This window comes from Scomber japonicus, chromosome 9, assembly GCF_027409825.1.
Source record: "Scomber japonicus isolate fScoJap1 chromosome 9, fScoJap1.pri, whole genome shotgun sequence".
NCBI classification, from domain to species: domain Eukaryota; kingdom Metazoa; phylum Chordata; class Actinopteri; order Scombriformes; family Scombridae; genus Scomber; species Scomber japonicus.
In genome coordinates this window covers 21,865,695-21,886,094 of record NC_070586.1, presented here as the reverse complement: position 1 = coordinate 21,886,094, position 20,400 = coordinate 21,865,695, and the positions used below count along the sequence as shown (strand labels likewise).

At 38.3% G+C, this 20,400-nt stretch overlaps 2 protein-coding genes across 3 annotated transcripts; both read left to right on the top strand.

Annotated features, from left to right (window-relative positions):
- The first annotated feature begins 688 nt into the window (after positions 1–688).
- Positions 689–5,529, top strand: tctn2 (tectonic family member 2). 2 transcript variants are annotated; one of them, XM_053325650.1, is made up of 18 exons: positions 689–819; positions 1,024–1,137; positions 1,402–1,472; positions 1,975–2,176; positions 2,263–2,363; positions 2,444–2,643; positions 2,739–2,859; positions 2,976–3,129; positions 3,226–3,309; positions 3,419–3,538; positions 3,642–3,716; positions 3,836–3,934; positions 4,030–4,147; positions 4,234–4,337; positions 4,472–4,619; positions 4,789–4,932; positions 5,004–5,092; positions 5,314–5,529. In XM_053325650.1, the coding sequence occupies exons 1-18, from the start codon at positions 720–722 to the stop codon at positions 5,433–5,435; spliced, it is 2,166 nt and encodes a 721-aa protein (XP_053181625.1). In that variant the 5' UTR covers positions 689–719; the 3' UTR covers positions 5,436–5,529. The 2 variants fall into 2 exon arrangements, with proteins under 2 accessions (XP_053181625.1, XP_053181624.1); XM_053325649.1 differs by having other exon boundaries at positions 3,416–3,538.
- Positions 5,530–6,911: 1,382 nt separating this feature from the next.
- Positions 6,912–19,703, top strand: atp6v0a2b (ATPase H+ transporting V0 subunit a2b). Its single transcript, XM_053324989.1, has 20 exons — positions 6,912–7,431; positions 7,771–7,849; positions 8,315–8,412; positions 8,589–8,726; positions 8,849–8,946; positions 9,800–9,926; positions 10,936–11,018; positions 11,108–11,201; positions 11,982–12,194; positions 12,697–12,847; positions 13,427–13,566; positions 13,651–13,808; positions 13,971–14,061; positions 15,220–15,338; positions 15,434–15,644; positions 15,773–15,892; positions 16,015–16,134; positions 16,255–16,372; positions 17,148–17,319; positions 17,432–19,703. The coding sequence occupies exons 1-20, from the start codon at positions 7,315–7,317 to the stop codon at positions 17,535–17,537; spliced, it is 2,553 nt and encodes an 850-aa protein (XP_053180964.1). The 5' UTR covers positions 6,912–7,314; the 3' UTR covers positions 17,538–19,703.
- The last annotated feature ends 697 nt before the right edge of the window (positions 19,704–20,400 follow it).

Sequence of the window (20,400 nt, the reverse complement as noted above, 5' to 3'; positions counted from 1 at the left end):
ACTGCCTACACAGCCTCCGATCAACCCGGTATCGTGTAATACACACGCTGGTCACTAGGCCTAGTGACCAGCGTGTGTATTACACGCTTTGGCATGATACCGGGTTGCTCCGATGCCGCGGCAGGTCTGTGGCAACTGCCTACACAGCCTCCGATGCCGCGGCAGGTCTGTGGCAACTGCCTACACAGCCTCCGATGCCGCGGCAGCTCTGTGGCAACTGTCTACACAGCCTCCGATGCCGCGGCAGCTCTTTGGCAACTGCCTCAAACAGCCTCAGCTGCCGCGGCATCTCTGTGGCAACTGAAGCTGCCACCGGAAGCTGCCACTGAAAGACCGAGAGCTGCCGCGGCAGCTGAGGTTGCCACCGGAAGCTGCCACCGGAAGCTGCCGCTGCCACGATTTGCGCTTGCCCTTACTGGGATTGCGGCGCCCATCACTTAAATTGAAAGTGTATTTTGAAGGGAGCTTTTAAAGGTCGGTATGAAAAGGAATGGAAGAATGGATATGGCAAGAAAACCCTGTTTTGATGTTCATTAGGCCATCTGACTTTTGAACATTTTGAATCCATAAAAACCCAAAAGATTGCAGGACTGTACCACTCCAGACCAGGTGGGGGCGCTCTGTGTGTTTCTCAAGTGTCACAGAACAAGAACATTTCTCTGCGTTGCCAAGACATCACAAACAAATATGAGCTGTCTGTATAATCCGAAGTGAATCAAATGGCTAACGTAGTTCATGAATTACTTCCCTCATTTTACTCACGGCACTTCATATGCTTTTTATTGTTCATTTCTTTGGCTGACACCCAAAACACTGTCGGTAAGACCGTAATTTATACGCAGCATTTACTTATTTTGACAAGCTAATGTAATCCAAGCAAACCTAGCTACAAAACTAGCCAAGAGCTATTAAGCATGCAACCAGTCAGCCAATTTAAGTTTCCAGTTTAAGGTTATATTTGTATTAGTTTTATGTAGTTAAAATGGGATGCAGAAAATATGATATTTTGAATATGTTCAACAGTTTTCCAGCCATCCTATCTCACGGCAACTGGACCCACAGTCACGACATTTCTGCTTGGAAACACGTCTGACATCTCTCTTAACCTGAGGACAGTATATCCATCCAATATAACAGGTAAATCATTCATTTGCATTCAGCACGGCCATCTCTCAGCTGTTTGTCATGTTTTCAGTTATGTTTCCTCGGTTAAATATCACAACATGACAAATTGAACTGATACATTGTCTAAAAAAGGTTAAATAAAATAAAAAATGAACTTTTTTGAAGTGGGCTGCTTAAAGGCCCATGAAAAAAAGAGATGTGGCTATGTTGTGATTGTGTAAACTTTAGTCATTTTGGACAGATTTGAAAGACAGAATTGTTTGTTTTCTTCTACAGGAAGCATTGACCCTCAGTCATGTGATGCTGAGGTAACACAGTGGGTTATCACACAGGAACAGGTTGGGAAGGTAAGAAGCCCATCATTAAACTGACATTTTAGCATATACACAGAGGATGCTGAAATAATGTTACATTTAGAGGTAATTCATCAAATGGGTAAGATAAACTACTCAGGAAAAAACGAGGGGGACCTTGAAATGCAATAAAAAGAAAATAAACTTTAATCTGTTTAATGTGTGCACAAATACATACACTAAATGACATGAAGAACACAGGAAAAGCTTGGATCAGCAGCTACTCTTTATTGCAATGCCTGTGGTTCTCTTTCTCAGGCAGCGAAAAGAGCAATCCGGAGTAGCAGCTGATCCAAGCATTTTCTGTGTTCTCGTGTCTTTTAGTGGCTGTATTTGTGCTCATATTGAGCTAGTTAAATTATCTCCCTTTTTTTTGCATTTCACGGCTCCCCTCCTTTTTTCAAGAGGTATATAAAACCCCACAATTAATTTAATAGAGCTGTTATTTTACAGAGGGCATTTTCCTTTATGCCTTGTTTTATTTTTGGCTCCCCAGACTGCAGTTCGAGTCCAGCTGAGACTGGATAAAAATCTGCGTTTGTGTGGTGATAATGAGACAGACACAGGCTGCTGTCAAAAGCCACTTTGTGTTCTGGAGACCCTTCAGGTGTCAGCTTGTGTGGGCAGCACAGCTCAGGCATCACTACTAATACAGGCCAAGATTTATGCACTGTCGGTTCCTGCCAACGCTGGATCTGGTAAGTTAAAAGAAAATCTCATCTTGTCAATATGGACTTTCTTTAAAATCATGCTCTCACTTAAATATTCTTCTGACTGATTTCAGATAATAAAACAGTCATTCCAAATCAAGTGTACCAACCCCTGGGCCCTTGTCCCTGTGACCTCACACTCAGAAAATGTGACATTCGCTGCTGCTGTGACAAGGTATTTAAATGTTTCTTACAGGCTAATATGTCTGCTTGAGTATTTATCTATAATGACTTGTTTCTGTTTTACTTTAACAGGACTGTTCCACTGAAGATTTGAAGCTTTTTGAGTCTCACTGTCTCCCAGGGCCTTTTGGTGGACAGGTTTCTCCAGCTGCAGACTATCAGTGTTCTGTGCAGACCTCTGAAAACTCCCCAGATTGGTTTCCATTTTTATGTGTCAATTCTCCACCTGAAAACAACCCTTACCTGGGGCTCTTCTACCAGGGATACACAATGTGAGAAATGAATGAATATATGTTGTTTTAAAGGTTGTTATTCTTATTTTTGTGCCATGTTTTCATTGCTTATGTTTTGCTCTTAACTTGACTAGTACGCCAAAGCCAGGTCCATCCTTCCAAAGCCCTGTTTTATCATCATCAGCACCAGTTAATGTCTACAGACAAGGAAGTCCCATTTTTACATTAAATGATCAGTACTTCACTATCCCCCAGGTCAGTCATGTGTATGATGTTTTATAATAATTGCAACAATAGCTTCTTTGAGATTATTTTGTTTGGTATCTGTTGCCAAAGGTGGAAAAATAATGCCTCATATTTCTGTTCTACAGAGGGCTCTTGGACACTGTCTAAAAAATGCTCCGGTAGCATTTTTAAAAGATTTCGAGGTCAAATGTGTAACATTGCTACAGTCTTGTCCAACTGGATCTCCTTTACAGACTCTACCAACAGATTTGGGGATTCAAGTGAAGAATGGGCAAGGGGGTATGTCTTACCTGCTAAACAAACTGTAGCATTGCTGTGATACACTCTGAAGCTATTTGACTACATCAGTCATTGTTTTTCTTTTATGTACCCCAGGTGATGTTACAGTGGATGTAATTGATGAAGTCACCTTTGACTTGAGTCAGTTTATTTCAAGCACATATGCAGTTGTGTCTTCAGGTAAAGAGATTACAACATTGTTACCATAGCTACAACAATTTAAGATGACAATTAACCTTATTGGGGAAGTCTGTTTCCTAACTTATTTATTTTTATTTATCTGAAGCAGAGGCGCAGTTGTGTGAGAATGTGACTTTGGCTTTGGATTACAAATTCTACTGGAAAGGAAATGGCATCACAAGTATCAACCTGACCCGCACTGTTGGCACTGTCACTTTAAATGACAGTGGTAAGTCCCCATAACACTCATAATTTGGTTTAAGACCAGTTAAAGTTGCTATTTCTGTTTGATGATTTTTTAGCAAACTTTTATCATCCTGTGTCCTTTCCAGTGGTCTTAACTACAAGGTATTCTGCCGTGTTTCTAAATGGAGAATTCATGGGTGAGCCCAATTCAGGGAACCCAGGTGAGAGCAAGATCAAGTAAAACACTTTGCCCTGACAAAAATTATGGAGGTGATTGATTTTGTTCTAATTATCATGTACCCTGTTATTGTGGTTAACACACAAACATCTGAATTGGCAGGGTATCAGGTAGGAAGGCCTGTTATTGCTGGAACTGTGGATACTCTGGAAAATAATACAAGCTCAATAGACAGGACATCAATCCATCTTTGGGAACCAAGTAAGTCCCTTTTTTTTTTTTAAAGAAAATGGTCAAAGTAGCTGCTGTGCACTTATGTCAATTTACAAAGTACCTCTTTCTGTTTTGCTTAAAAGTGAGTGATGGACTCTGTTCCACTGCTGAGAAGAAACCAATTCTGTTTGGGGAGAATTCAACATCAGGATGTCTGCTACCTGTCAACCAACAGAATCTGACTCAGTGTAATCTCCTGAGGTGAATAGTTCAGGATGACTTCTTCTTTAATTTACAAAATGTATATCTGTTGAAATAAAAATATATTATGTTTTATCCCCCACTAGAGAGGCTGTTACTTCACTCCAGGCAGCTTTGAATACAGCCACATACATTGCAAAGAGTGGAAACCCAGATGCTCTAACTATGGCAGACTGGGTGAACATAGAATGTAAGTAGATGATTATTTATGTTTTTTCTTTTGTACAAATCTAAAGAGATTCTGTGTTGTGGTAAATGTTATATTATTCTTTAAAATATTATCTGTTTTGGTTCTAAATGTTAAACTCAACATGTACATTTTAGTTGTGACAATGAACTCAAGCACAATTATGGAAAACACCACTGGTTCATGCACTGCGATTCCATCACACCTGCAAATCCATGTTTGGAGTTTAATCACTGGCATGCTTGATGGGAAACCTCAAAGGGAAATCCACACCGTGCAAGTCAGGTGTGTATAAAAATAATGTACTCACTGCAACACCTGTTATGCACATTTTCTCACTTTAGTTAATAGTATTGATGCTTGTAAGTCACCATATGTTGTAATTTCTTATTAGATCTATGGTCTATGGTAATCATTGTGAATCAAGGCTCACTCTTGTTTTGGTCATTTTTAGTTACGGCCTGTCCACTTGGGCACTGGTGTGTGGAGGAGGTGATGTCTCTCCATGTGTGGACCCAATGGAAACTCAGTTGTTCCCCCTCACCTCATCAGTCACCTTTATTGACATTCCTATTAATACTGGACCGCCAAAGACCAGGTGCTTCCTCAAACAACGTGAAATATCTTCTGTATGAGCTGCCTAGATTCTAATCTCTTTTTGTTTCCCAGGTTTCAGATCAACTTCACAGAGTATGACTGTAACAGGAATGATGTGTGTTGGCCCGAGCTCGCCTTCCCCATCACCAAGTATTACACAGGTGGGAATTTAATCCTTTGATGTCTTTATTCCTGCTCACCTCTTTGTTGTTGAAAAGAGACTTTTAGCCGTGTGTGTGTGTGTGTGTGTGTGTAAGCGTGTGTATGCAGTGGCACTGTAGCTTCGCTTTCTGCTCTTCAAGAGACTGCAAGAAACTGCTTATGTGTGAGACTGGATACTGATAGTAACATTGCTGACTAATTTTACCTTCATCTTCCTCAGGTGAACCATATTCTCAGTCACTGGCCAAGGGCCTTATCTTGGTTTTCTTCTTCATCACTGCCTCGGTTCTTGGGACTCCATGGAGACAAATCCGACAGGCATGGAACAGTGCTTCTTCGTAAAATCGGGGCAGAGAAAAATGTGGAGAAAAAAACAAATATGAGGAAATAACAAAAGAGTGAGAGTTAAAGTTAGATTTTTAAATTTTCCATTGTTTATTATGTAGTTTTTATATGTTTCTGTGAATATAAATAGTTGTTGGTGCACCATTTTGTAATAAAAACATATTTTTTCTACAAATGCTCATTCCCTGAACATACTTTTGACTGCAACATTCTTATTGATAGGTTAGAAAAGTGAGTAAGCCTCTCATGCAAACCTCTAATCTGGCCTATTCATCTGTTTGCTCAATTCAGGGACAACATCTATTCAGGTTTTTATGTGTGTTAAGTGTCCCCACTTGCACAATATTGAGTTTCAGTGCATCTGTTTCTCCTTGTGATCCTGGACTCTTTTACTACCTCTGACATCACTGTATGGATGACCCAATATGCACAAAAAGATGGACAAACTTAGACTTGTTTGTCTTGTCATGTTGTTTCCCCTCTTTTCATCTTAGTCTCCAGTGTTGTAATTTGTCCTTAAAAGAAATAAAAAACTAACAAATGCTCACAATCATAATGCTAACCTGTTGATGTTTAGCAGGGTAAATGTTTACCATGGGTCCGGTGTTGTTTTAGTGTGTTAGCATGCAATCTTTTGCTGATTAGTATCACAAAGTACAGCTAAGGCTGATGGGAATGACACTTTTGCAAGTATTTGGTCATAAAACAAAGTATTGTTAAGTTTGGATGAATGCTATAACAACTCATCCTCTGGTGACAATGAAATGTGTGTACCAAATTTCACAGCAATCCATCTAATAGTTTTGAACTTTGTCTGGGAGCCATGAATGCCTGTACCAAGTCCTGCGGGACCCCAATACATACAAACAAAAATCCCCCTAAAAACCAAACGCATTAAAAAAGACAAAAAACAAACACCATTTAAATACCCCCTCAGATGTCATATTGGATGGAAGTGTAGGGGCACCATCAGTCATTTTGAAGGCTTTGTGGAAAGATTGTACTTGGGATAGGAAAGTAGATATTTTCATTTGACACAATATGCAAATTGACTAACTATTCTAAAATAATATTTTTTTTTCAGTTGGCATAAATTACATAACTAATGTTTTGAGAAGAAATATGTTAACATTTTTGCTATGATGGTTGTTTATTACAGTAATGTGTATATATATCTCGGTAGTCCTTGTATACTAAATATGTTGGTAGGACGAGGGTTAATACAGACTGGTAGGCTTCGTAAGCGCAGGAAGTCTACTTACCGGTATGTTATGTCAGAAAACTATAGACGTGGACACCTTGTGTACACATACATCACGTTCAGACCGAGCTGAGGGCTTGAACGCATCACTGCCTTGTGAACGTAGTGAGTTGTGCGCAGACTCCAGGCGGCGCTGCTCATTGGTCAGACACCCTCAGTGCTGTGCTGGAAGTTGATCGTACTCAATAGATTCAACAGTGAGAAGTGACGTGACGTGGAGTAGGGAGCTGCCAGCCGATGTCTACTAAAACTTCAAACTATGAGAAGAGTTGAGACCATATTTTTGTATATGCGACGTCAGCGGTCTTAATATCGAGTGCCTTACGTCTTCAGATTTAACTTTGACAAGTGTTTTCGTCCAGGAATTAACAACACAGCACGCACCAGCTAGCCTTCTTAGCTAACAGGAACAGCATCTGCTGTAACTATAGCTATCGCTAACCAAAGTCCGCGATATGCAAGTTAAATACATTTGAATCACAAGAGCCAAAAAATGAAAAGGAACAAGAAGGACTTGACTGACTGATGTTGACGTATAATTTGAAAAAACTTCAGACGGACAACTATTTAGCTTGCTAATATTAGCCAGTCGGCGGATAACAGCAAACTGTCAAAATGGGCTCTCTGTTCCGAGGTGAAGATATGTGTTTGGCCCAGCTGTTTCTGCAGTCTGGATCATCATACGACTGCATCAGTGAACTTGGAGAACTGGGGCTTGTGGAGTTCAGAGACGTAAGTTTTAGACCAGTTTTAATCTTCTGAAAACAGTTAAGTTTGACTTTGAAAGATGTCTTACTGCTGAGTTTGCTAACAGGGAAGACATGACGAAGTAACGTGTTATAGGCTAACTTTAACTGTTACCTGCTGGTTTAGCTTACATACCATCAAAACATATCTAACAAGTCTCTAACTTTCGAGTAGATGTGGCAGTTGTTTAGTTTGTAATTTACTTGCTGTGTGGGTTATCATGGGTTGTCTTGAAGATATCGTTAAGCGTGTTTCATACTGTCTCAATGAAGTTTGAGAAACCATCCAGTTGTTGATTTAATGTGTTTGTTGCACCTGTTTCAGCTCAATCCCAGCGTCAATGCTTTCCAGCGCAAACACGTCAATGAGATCAAAAAATGTGAAGAGATGGAGAGGATCCTGGGTAAGGATATATGACCTCTAATATATAACTCACAGATTAAAGGTACTAGCTGTTGAACTTAAGTTATAGTCAAGATTTTGGAGAAAGAAAAGTTGTTCCCCTGACAGGAGTAAGGACACACAAGTGATGAGACTGTAGAGGCAAAGCAGTAATACATTTAACCACAGACAGCCCTCTCACTGAATTGAATTTAGAGCCAGTGACCCTACAGTCATGAGAGATGTCAGCTGGTCGTGGATTTAGCTGAAAGAAACACTGTCCTTAGTTAACTAAACCATGTTGTATTAGATTAAGAGAAGAGAATAACTCACTGTCAGACTCTGCTTCAGTCCAGTGTTATTCAAAGGCTGGCCATAGCATTTGGAAACTTTGAGACCTTTTTTTGAACTGTGAAGCTTGTGTTTCATAGACAAAGGGAAAAATTCCTTTAATATTTTAGAAAACATTGCTCTGTATTTTCAACAGGATACCTTTTGAGGGAAATCAAGAAAGCTGATATTTCACTGCCAGAAGGAGATGTGAACCCAGTGGCTCCTTTGCCCAAGCATGTCATGGCTATAATGGTTTGTTAGTTGCCATCACTTACCATTTGTGAATTTATATATATTTTAATAGCACTATGTTTTCTCTCTGTAAAACACCTGAACACCTTATTACCTTTATAAATTACTACCTTTTATAAATTGTTATTATTTTATATCTTTGGTTATTGGGGCTCTATGTGTGTATGTAATCACAGGATCAGCTGCAGAGGCTGGAACTTGAGTTAGGTGAGGTCACCAGAAATAAAGAGAAGTTGCAGAAGAATCTGCTGGAGCTGACAGAGTACACACACATGCTGCGCATCACTCGCAACTTTGTTCAGAGAACTGCTGAGGTTAGTGTGTCACAATGTACACACACATTTCATCTTGTCCATGTAGTAAAGGGAACTGTTTTTTTAAACATATGATATGTGATTTTCTTCTTTCCCTTACTTGCTTCTTGTCTTACTTTCAGCGAGAGCCTCTACAAGTACAGTATGAGGAGTTTCCCTTCCTAGAAAAAGACACAATGATGGACTACAACAGTATGCAGCGTCTAGGAGCCAAACTGGGGTGAGGAATGAAATTCTTCTACCAATATCAGCATTATGTTTTTATGTGTAGAGTTGACAGTATGCATTAAGTATGTCATATTTTACCAGTTTTAACAGTTGTGTCATTTTGAAAATGAAATGGTCATTCTGTGTGATTTTAAAGGCAAAGTGGTAGGAGGAAACAGTGAATGGGTTGTGTGATTGCTGCTTTAGATTCAAAGAAAATTTCTAATGAGACACATTATCCTTTATTTTCCTGATAAATAGTTCTCTGTGCTCTCTGTCTGCTATTGCTCTTCTCATTTACAAAGAAACTGTACACACACACACACACACACACACACACACACAGAGAGAGAGGTTAGAACACACTGCAATAACTTTTTCAACATGTTATTGAAAAACCTTGTTTTAAGATTTAATACCACTCAAAAGAAGTTAACTTAGTGAATGGGGAATACTTCGAACTTTATGAAAAGGACAACAAGCATTTTGTTAAATATGAGTTTTTGTTGATGGTGAATTTGGAGTGAACTAGCTTGAAGAAAAGACAGCTAACTTCATAGTTGTATATCTGCTTCTTTTCAACACAGAGTGTAAAAGGCACAGTGGGCATCTTGTATTATGTTCAGTTGAGCAGTTGGCATTAGTTAATAGCAAAGCTACAGCCACTGTGACGTTGGATTGCTCACACATCAGTGGAGATGTTCACACATACAAACACACAGTTTAAACATCAATGTGAGGATTTTAGTGTTTTGTCTTGTTATTAAATATTGTGATTGTGTCTTGCTGCTAACATTATATAAAGAGAGTAAAATTGTGTGAAAGCCTTGGCAGGATTTGTGAATGTTCTCTTTATTCTCTTCCAGTTTCATTTCTGGGCTCATTCAGAGGGTGAAGATCGAGGCCTTTGAGCGGATGCTTTGGAGAGTTTGTAAAGGCTACACCATCCTTAGCTATGCTGAGGTTGAGGAGTATCTCGAAAACCCTGACACTGTAGGTTTCCTAAGGCTTATTTTTTTAGTGTTAAAAGTTAAGCAGCTTTTGTTGTCTTCTCGGCATTACATTGTGAGATTAGAATATCAACAGAATGGACAAAAGTCACAATTACATGAATTGCATAACTTGGATCTGCTTTGTGATTTGTCTGTTGTATTTGTCTCACTTCCCAAGTTGGTCATCTGTGTCTCAGTAATTAGAACTTTTGTGGATATTCTTTTATTTCAGTAATATTTGAGATCAATTACATGAGGTGGGCACCATTTGTGATTGTGAAGCAATATACATAAATCCTTAATTTGCACCAGGTTTAAAGCCTCAGTTTATTTGTGGAAAGTAAAATAAAGATATTAGTGAAATATAAAAGTTTTTACTTAAGTAAATTCCAACAACTTCACAGGAAAATCGTCCAAATTTTCTTGAAATGAAATGGTGTAAAATATCAAAGTATGATTGTTACTTCATGTTTGTGTAGTGTTGGCAGAGTGAAGATTGTTATGAAACAGTAGAAACAGAGGGTTAGGCTATTGTGGAACACTGCAAATGACAGAAAAAGAAAAACCTTAAACTCTGACCAAAGGTAAATTTGTCAGATAACAGGACAAGTTGTAGTTTTCATAAATAGTGAGTACTATGATCCTTGTCTGTCCGTGTTGAGACGGCACTAATCCACTTATCAATTTCCGTTGTTTGACTTGAGGGCAGATTAGACATGCCGGGCTGCGACTGATCACTAATGGAATGTCTGGACATACTTTGACTGATAATGTTGTTGTAAAAAGGACTTTTTCAAAAATCGTATTGAGTAAAAAAGTGCTTTTCAGTTTCATTTTGATGATGTTTCAAGCAAATCATTTTTATTACTGAGTCAATGTTTTTTTTGCTTAATGAAGTATGACTTGAAAACTTACTTGGGCCCAAAATGACACATGTTTTTTTTTTATCATCAATGGTACAGTTATGTCTAAACACTTGTATAAACACTTCTTTTCTTTTCCATCTGTAGGGTGAGCCTACTAAAAGTGTGGTGTTCCTGATCTCTTACTGGGGAGACCAAATTGGGCAGAAAGTGAAGAAGATTTGTGACTGGTAATTATTCCAAAATACATTATTCAAACCTATGGCCGCTCTAACAATTGCAAAAAAATATAACAATATGTGTTTTTCTCTCCTCATAGCTACCACTGTCACTTGTATCCATATCCCAGCAGCAATGAGGAGAGGAACGATGTGGTGGAAGGACTAAGGACCCGTATTCAGGACCTGCACACAGTATGTCTTACTGTCTCTTATGTCTTTTTAGTCAGTTATTTAGTTGGTGACAGAAAACGTGGTCACATTCACTAAAGGTTTACTTGTAAATGTCTCATCTATCATCACCTTGTTAAAATAACAAACTAGAAGAGTTAAAATATGTCCAGATGTTTGTTTTCTATGGTGGGCTGAAGGTGAAGGAATACATTTTCCAAAGCAAGCCTGTAGAATATCTTGTGTTCAGTTAATCTTTTATGTTCTGTCGGGTGAGGAATTTTAGCTTTTTATGGTCAGAGGATAAAGAGCCTTAAAACTAAATAAATGGCTGATTTATTTTTTAAAAGATTAACTTAAGCGTTTATTTTAACTGTGAGCCAGTGCTGGCAGTTACGCAGCCAGTTGGGTTTCTGTCTCTGGGATTTTAACATGGACCATTTGGTAGCTTTAACTCACTGTGACTGAAAAATAGAACTGCACCTGATCTACCCCCCCATAGCACATGATCAACGTGAGGCCTCAGCTGAAAGTTTGACTGTTTTCCCCTTTTTTTTTTTTTTGCAAACCTACTTTCTCACATCCTTTCCCCTCTCTTGACCTTATTTCTTTGTCTCTTCTTTTTCACACATGTACACACATGTACACACACCTCTTGTTGAAAATTCTGTATTTACATTTTTGTAACAGAAATCAAAGGAGTAAAGTTTTGCAAAATGTATCCCTTTTTTTAAAGGGTTTGATTTTCTTGATCTCTTTATATCACACTGCACAGATAGTTCATTTATCTCCATCTGTGTCCAGGTACTTCATAGGACAGAGGACTACCTGAGACAAGTCCTAATCAAGGCTTCAGAGTCTGTCTATACCTGGGTCATCCAGGTCAAGAAGATGAAAGCCATCTACTATATTCTCAACCTGTGCAGTTTTGATGTCACCAACAAGTGTCTAATTGCTGAGGTGTGGTGTCCAGTCAGTGACATTCCCACCCTGCGGAGAGCCCTAGAAGACGGATCGGTGAGGAGACTCTTTTTTAAAAAAAAAAAACAACACTTGACCACCAGAGCGCTCCCTCTATTCGATTATTTAACCAGGGCAGTTACTTTATAAACTGGGGTGTTGTTGATGTTAAAAAAAAGATACTTCCAGAGGGATTGAACCCCTCTTTGTTTAAAGATGAAGAAATCCTACATGATTTGGTAAGAGCACTGTAAGGCTACTGTTGATCCAGTTTGCAGGCTGTGGAGGACAGAACGCATTTGAGGATATAGAAATAATAAGACACACACAGGATTACTGTTCCTATGGATGTTTATTCATCAGTTGGCCATAACTGGTTGTTAAATGAATACAAGACGACAAAACTGCTGAACCACAAAGGGACTCTATATCTACCATCATCGTCTTTTAATTTTTTCGTATTTGAAGGTTACTTCTTGCTGTGCATATCAAATGTATCGAGGCATTTTAGTGATGGTAGCTGATGCTAACATGCTGACATCTTGATTTGATCTTTCAGAGAAAAAGTGGAGCGACAGTTCCCTCCTTTGTCAATCGTATCCCCACCAACGACACTCCCCCCACCCTCATAAGGACCAACAAATTTACCTCTGGCTTCCAAAACATCGTGGATGCTTATGGCGTTGGCAGTTACAGAGAGGTCAACCCTGGTAAGATCCTTTGCCTTTCCTGTAAATTATTTTTATGATCAGATGAGGCACAATAAATAAAATATCCATAGGCCAAACTGAAGTGTAAAACCAGCAGCGTGAAGACTATAACAGGTCATAAGTCATTGTATCAGTATTCAAATAGTTGTAAGATCCTTTTATTGTGATTTATCATACTTACTTGTGGTTCCTGCAATGTAAAGCGGAACTACAGTATGAGTTCTGCTTATATTGAAGGAAATGTCTCAAATCTTCTTTTGAAAGGAAGTTATTTCGTTACCATAATTTTATTTCCATTTTCTGTTTTGCCCGACTATTTTTGTATTTCTTTTTGTTGGTGTTACTGACTCTTATGCCTCTTTCTGTGTGTGTGGTTTTTTTTTTTCAGCTTGTACTAACTTGCCAGTTGCAATTATTTAATGAATTAATTTGGGTTAGGTTATTTTGTTTTGTGTCTCATACTATTGCAAGATTTAAAAATCCTGTTTAATTTATTTATATTTGTAAAACTTTGAGAAGTGCTTTATAGTGTATGTAATGCTAGTCTTCACTTTTTTCCCCCCTCCCTCTAATTTTTAGCTCCTTTCACAATCATCACTTTCCCGTTCCTGTTTGCTGTGATGTTTGGGGACCTGGGGCATGGAGCGATCATGGCTCTGTTTGCTTTCTGGATGGTGTTGTACGAGAACAACCGCAAACTTAAAAACACAAGGAATGAGGTGAGTGAGTACTTAATGATCTTAATAAATGTTAGTATGGAGCGTTCAGTATGTCAAAAATATAATTTTGATGTGTACATGCAGATCTGGAACACATTCTTTGAGGGGCGTTACATCATCCTGATGATGGGCCTGTTCTCCATCTACACTGGCCTGATATATAACGACTGTTTCTCAAAGTCCCTAAACATCTTTGGTTCTGGATGGAGCGTGAAAGCCATGTTCACCGCTGATGTGTGGAAGTGAGTACTTCATGTCAACAAGGATTTTTATTGTGATTATAAAAGCAGTTAAGCAGACTCAGAAGTTTATAAGAATAATTTTTCCTGATAATGAATGTGTTTCATATTGATATACATTAATAGACATTAACACAAACTGGTGATCTTATTTGTAACTAACAGGGATGCTGATCTCGCTGGGAATCATTTACTTACTCTGGATCCAAATGTCACGGGAGTTTTCACAGGACCATACCCTCTGGGAATTGACCCGGTCAGTGGAGAATATTGAAGCCTTGTCAAGATTTATGACATGATTTCTCATGTAATACCACATTTACAAAGGCTTTTTCAGTGTCTTTCATTTTGGTACTCTGTGAAAGGCTTCATCATATTCACAACCACAGTAAAAAATGCTCCTAAGTGTATTTTGTCACAAGGACATGTTCACGCAACATCATCATAGTTTTATATGTACGTGTTACAGCCAAATCTATAACATGTTAATTACCACCCTAGTTACCACAACAGTTGACATAAACCCTGAGCAGATGAAATGAGTAACACAGGACCATGTTAGTTAGTAGTGTCACTTTACCATAAAACGGTAAATCGTTGCATTTATATGGCACTTTCATTCAATGTGCTTTCCAATGTTTCTGCTGTTCACTGACCCATTAATAGACACACGACAGCTTGCAGTAAGCTACCACACAAGGTGCTGTGCAACTTGAGACTCAGTATCTTGTCTAAGGAGATTTCAGACGTGCAGACAGGAGTTGTCGAGAATCAAAGATTAATGGACTCGCTCTATCTCTATCTCATGATCCACAGTCAACCCAACCAACGAGACAGCTTAGTTCCTTCCATAAATGACAGGAATGTCATATCATTCCTGTCAGATTCTTAAATACACTTATCAAGTAAAAGATAAGATAGACTTTATTATTGCTATTGGAAATTTGCCTTATGTCTGTCGTATAAAATCATAGCAACAATAAAAAAACAATTAAAAAAAATCAACCAACTGTACATGTCCATTTATAGTTGAAGAGTACAGAGTATGATATATAGCAATTTTACTAAACCATTTTATATTGCACTAAATTTCCAGATGAAGAACTATGAATGTACAGGTGGCACCTTTTCTCTCCTGATACTTATTCTCAGTCTCAAGGGGATTTTAATGTTTGTATACCTCACTGTGTGGAACTGGTTAGGATCATCTTCTGTGTGTAAGAAAATGTGGATATAACTAAAAGTTCCATTAACATTAATGCCATTCTGACAAAACACAGCTAACTATGGTTTGTGGGATTTAAATAGCAGTGCTGGAATTCATCCTTTTTATCAATCATGCTGTTTGCTGGGAAAAAAACTATTTTTATATGTCCTCTTATTTGTCCTATATTTATGTATTTCCATTGGATAGATTTGGAACTTGGCATCCAACCGGCTTACATTTCTAAACTCCTATAAGATGAAGATGTCAGTGATATTGGGCATCATACACATGAGCTTCGGGGTCATCCTCAGCACTTTTAACCATTTGTAAGTACTGGTATTTCAATATTTTTTTAAATTAATATTATCATTATTATGTCATAGTACTTAATAGCTTGCCTCACTGTCATCAACAAAAACAGGCACTTTAGGAAGAACCACAACCTATACTTGGTTTTCCTCCCGGAGCTTGTGTTCCTACTGTGTCTATTTGGCTACCTGGTGTTCATGATATTATACAAGTGGCTGGCCTTCTCTGCTAAGGATTCAAGGCATGCCCCGAGCATCCTCATTCACTTCATAAACATGTTCCTCATGCAAGGTGACGCAGTGCAGCCCCTCTACCCAGGACAGGTGAGAAGCTCATTTAAATCTGCATGAAGGTCTAGGTTCTGACTGAACAGGTTTAATGCTGTTTTAAAATATACAACAAATATCATTGATCATAACAGTGTTATGCAACTTTGTTTTTCTCCTTCCAGACTGGCTTGCAAGTATTTTTGGTGATCATAGCTGTTCTCTCAGTGCCTGTCTTACTCGTGGGGAAACCAGCCTACCTTTATTGGCTTCAAAATGCAAGCCACCGCATAGGAATGTACAGGGTGAGGGTTTGAAGAACATGTCTGCCTGTAAATGAATGGAAATGCATGTGAAATGTACCTTCAAATATTTGTTCAGTATCTGTAAATATGCAGATCTGATCAGCTGCTTTGTGTGTTCACAGGGATATGAGCGTGTGCGGCGTAACAGTGAAGAAGAGCTCTACCTGATGAGGGCTCATGACATGGAGGAGGGCAGCAGTCACAGTGAGCTCTCCTCTAGTGGAGACCACCAGACAGAGGAGGTCAGCAGAGCACAGCACCTTGATATTTAGCCGCTGTCTTAAATATCTGTTTAATGGCAACCATTAATAATGTTTTCTGGTTTCTGGCTGTGACACTGAGTTTTGTATTTTTTGTAAAAGTTTGACTTTGCAGAAGAGTTTCTGCATCAGGCCATCCATACCATAGAGTACTGCCTGGGATGCGTCTCGAACACAGCCTCCTACCTAAGGCTCTGGGCTCTGAGCCTGGCACATGCTCGTGAGTATTTAGGTTTGCAGTACAAAGCACATGTCATTTGTACCTACTTCAAAACCTACTAGTACACACTGTAAGCCAAATAAGTGAAATACTGCAGTTTAGCCTAATTAAGCATACTGATGCATACATACTGCACTGTATTTCCTGGTGTACTGAACTAAATCCATTTGAGCTGTAATTAAATGGAAAATGTATTACCGGGCTGTCAAAAGGAGGCAGAGTGAAACATCCATTCAGTATTTCTCTCTAAAATGTGTAATATAGCCATTTAATTTATATGACTTGCATTTAGACTTGAGTTGGGAAGGAAGCATTGCAGAGAAGTCAATATGTCATATCTAGTCAGATTGACAACATGAGTTCTACAGGAAAAATGACACGGGGTCATTTTCAGAAAGAAGTCCATCACTGAGACATTTCAGAGTGAATTCAATTGTATTTGTATAGCACATTTCATACAATGTAAGATCAGTGTGCTTCACACACAATTAATATGAACAAAATAAAATAAATCATGTCTATATATATTTAAATATATGAAAAAAAGTACAGTTTAACGCTTACTTAATTTAACAATGACGCCAAACCTATTCAAGTCTTATTGCTACTTGGGTCTTGACCTTGTACATTAATAAGAGTCTAGATAAAAATAAACAAATCTGCACCAATGACGTACATGAGATCAGTCTGAATCACAAAATCAGGAACTAGAACATACCCTTGTTTGTTGTAATCCTCTACAAGGATGATTGTTAAGTCCTTTTTCTCTGCACAGAGCTGTCAGAGGTGCTGTGGGCCATGGTGATGCGAGTAGGACTAAGAATGGACACCAGTCTCGGGGTTTTATTCTTAGTACCAGTGTTTGGCCTGTTTGCTGTGCTTACTGTGTCCATCCTGCTGGTAATGGAAGGTCTATCTGCGTTCCTTCATGCCCTCCGGTTACACTGGTAAGATATAACAATAATGACTACTTTGAGTGCTTGTCTCACTGATGGAACCAAATTCTTATTTGAGCATTTTTAGGTTTATGTTAATACCAACTGTCTGTTTCTTCCTCAGGGTGGAGTTTCAGAATAAATTCTACAGTGGAACTGGAGTGAAGTTTTGCCCCTTTTCCTTTACTCTCCTGCCCTCCAGCTTTGAGCATGGGTCAGGAGGAGCATGATGGCTTACTGTGAAGGAACTGTCTGGTAATGCTGTTAGGTGGTAAACAAAGCCAAAACATGCCAGTGATGTCACGAGCTGATTAAGAATTTTCTTTTCACCTTTTTTTTAAAAAATAATTTGTCATGTGGAGAGAAAAAAAAATGAAGGACTTCAACATGCTGCCCTCCAAACAATTCAAAGAACACAGGTCGTACAGAGTGTACTGCTGAGGAATTACTGTTTTTCTTAGTCCAAATTTATGTAACACAGGGTATTTGTACTTTGTTTGGGCTGTGAGGCTCAAATTTAAGATGTAACTCATTTGCCTAAATGCATCGATTTTTCTTATGAGGCCTTATTGATTGTTGATATCACCTGTATGGGAAACCGCATCTGCCAAACTAAGAATAAATAAGTGAAAAAGATAAAGGAATAAGTAAAATGATGACCCCAAGCTTTGGCTATACTGACGGAGAGATTTATTGTTGGTTTTATAGTTGACAAATAAAAGATCTGAAAAAACTTTTTATCCATCCAATTCTTTTTTTTTTTTGATCCAGTTATTTTGGCATAATTGTGTCCATTAAAGCAGCTATCTTGTCACCCCCCCCCCCCCCCCATTGAGTTTTAGTTTTGGCAGATGTGGTTTCCAGGGGCCTGGTAGTGAGCCACCTTTCAATTACATGAAGCTTTTGCTCAACTTTTTGTTGCACTGACTGCCTTACAGAAGTACAACCAAATGACAGCATACTGTATGATTCTTAAGTTTCCCTTGTATTCCTACTTTGTGGTACCAAAACACTGCGAAGGATCCTTTGACTTTTCAGTATTGAGAAGTCCTTGGGCAGGGATGTGCTGAGATGTAAATAGTTTTACAGAATTATTTTTTTAATTTATTATATTTTAAAATGTTGCAACAGAATTAAAGATGAATGTCAATGGGATATGATTTTTACTTTAATGCATTCACAGTGTTGCCTACGTGTCACTTGCTGTACAATTTAACATTCCACGTATTGAAAAGTTGTATCATTCATTTGTTGACTGCTATAAATATTTCTTATTCTCTTTGACACCCTGGTTGGCCTGTATTAAACGTGATAGTATATCTTCAGTCTTCTCCCTAGTATCTGGCATTGGTAGTATTTGCAGAATTTGTGAATTTGAAATATTTTGGATAATGGAACTATTAGTGTCTAAATTTTTCTTTAAGGGAAGGAGACTTCATCACTGTCACCGTTACATTACTGACATATTTTGCACTTTTTCACAGGCAACATAATTTGCCACACATTTTTGAAAGTTAGGACCACATGGTGACAGAATCTATGAAATAACTGGCCGTCACTGTCTTAGTGGGTGAGGAATGTTTGATGAGCCATGATTTGCTTTTTGTTGACTCTAAATTGTATTTCGGGGTGGTTTAGTGGATAGTATAATTGCCTCTAATATAGATCTCATCTTGCCATTAATTTTCATTTTAACAAGTATGTTTTATCCCCATTGACAAACACTCCAGCTTCTGACTGTTTGAGAAAATTCTGAGAAAATCCTCGCCTTTGGCCTTCTACTTTTGTGTTGGGCCAGCAGTCTGTATGGGATGTACTGTATATGCATGTATGTCTTGAGGCAACTATGTTTTAATTTCATTGTTATTGAAAATGATGCAACTACACAAAATTACACATTTCTACATCAGTCCAACACCTCATGGAAGCAGTGCAGGAGTTAGCTTGTCTTCAAACCTTTGCTTTCGTCACAAAATGACAGAGCTATGTCTGACTCTATGAGATCAGGTTTAGTACTGCTTTCTGACTATGGCAATGGTTAGATCTGACATGTCAGTAATAAACTGTATTTGAGTTGTTTTTTCACCCAAAGCCCATAACTGCATTTCTCATTCATTAAGCTACATATTGTGTGCAGTAAGTGCTTTTAAAAGTACAATCTGAAAGTGACCTTTGTGCATCTTTTTAAATGTTGCTTTGTGTTGATTTGTATGAAGTGGAAACACACACAAACAGTTTGGACAGCATGTTAAAGCCTCAGTGCAGTATACTGGAGGGAGGGATTGCTATAAACAGTACATTTTGTATGATTTTTATCAAGTCAGTGTCTGTTCAAAACAGTCACTCATCTCTTTGTTTGACTTCTGATTCATGAACTGATTCCAGTTGTCAATTAAACCAGCTGATCAAGCGATTTGTCATTGGATTTATATATGATGAGCTCAGTGTGAAGATAAGCTAAATGTGTTGAGAAACTACATCCAGGAAGTTACAGATAGTGAAAAGATACATAATATAATAAGAAACAGGAAATAGCAATAGCAATTGCCAAATCAAAAATATCATTTACTTAGTATAACAACATTACATGATTTATATCAATTTCTATGAATTCGTCTCTGGAGTGTTTAACCAATTTTACATTTGTGTTATGTTATTTTTAATTTGTTATCCTTTATCTGAAGTTTTTTTTTTAAGTTTAATTTTATTCATTGCTATAGTCAATGTGTTGATTTTTTTTGGGAGGGTGGAGGCTCACAGGACGGTTTTTTTTTTAAAGGTCAGAATTTGTCCAACAATGGTCCACATATTCCAGTTTAAGGTGAGCTTAAAAACACTGATTGCCACATTTCCTCTGATGCTGCTTTGTTTTGATCAGCCACATCCTGTTTGTATCACTAGTTTTCTGTGACCGACTTTAAGTCTCTAAACCTGATGATGTTACAAGGATAATCTTCTCATGTGTCTTGATAAGCTATAAAACATTATATAACTGTTGTCACATGCTGAGTAGCCTCTGTGACCACTATGATAATTGGCTTGATATATCATACTGATATGCACGTTTGGCTGGATCAATAACGTAACGTAATC

Coding starts and splice junctions, on each gene's coding strand:
- tctn2 (XM_053325649.1), top strand. CDS start 720: ATGGCTAACGTAGTTCATGAATTACTTCCCTCATTTTACTCACGGCAC. Junction 3,539..3,641: donor TGTCACTTTAAATGACAGTG/GTAAGTCCCCAT, acceptor TGTCCTTTCCAG/TGGTCTTAACTACAAGGTAT. Junction 4,338..4,471: donor AGACTGGGTGAACATAGAAT/GTAAGTAGATGA, acceptor TGTACATTTTAG/TTGTGACAATGAACTCAAGC.
- atp6v0a2b (XM_053324989.1), top strand. CDS start 7,315: ATGGGCTCTCTGTTCCGAGGTGAAGATATGTGTTTGGCCCAGCTGTTT. Junction 13,809..13,970: donor TTCACCGCTGATGTGTGGAA/GTGAGTACTTCA, acceptor TGTAACTAACAG/GGATGCTGATCTCGCTGGGA. Junction 15,645..15,772: donor AGCCCCTCTACCCAGGACAG/GTGAGAAGCTCA, acceptor TTCTCCTTCCAG/ACTGGCTTGCAAGTATTTTT.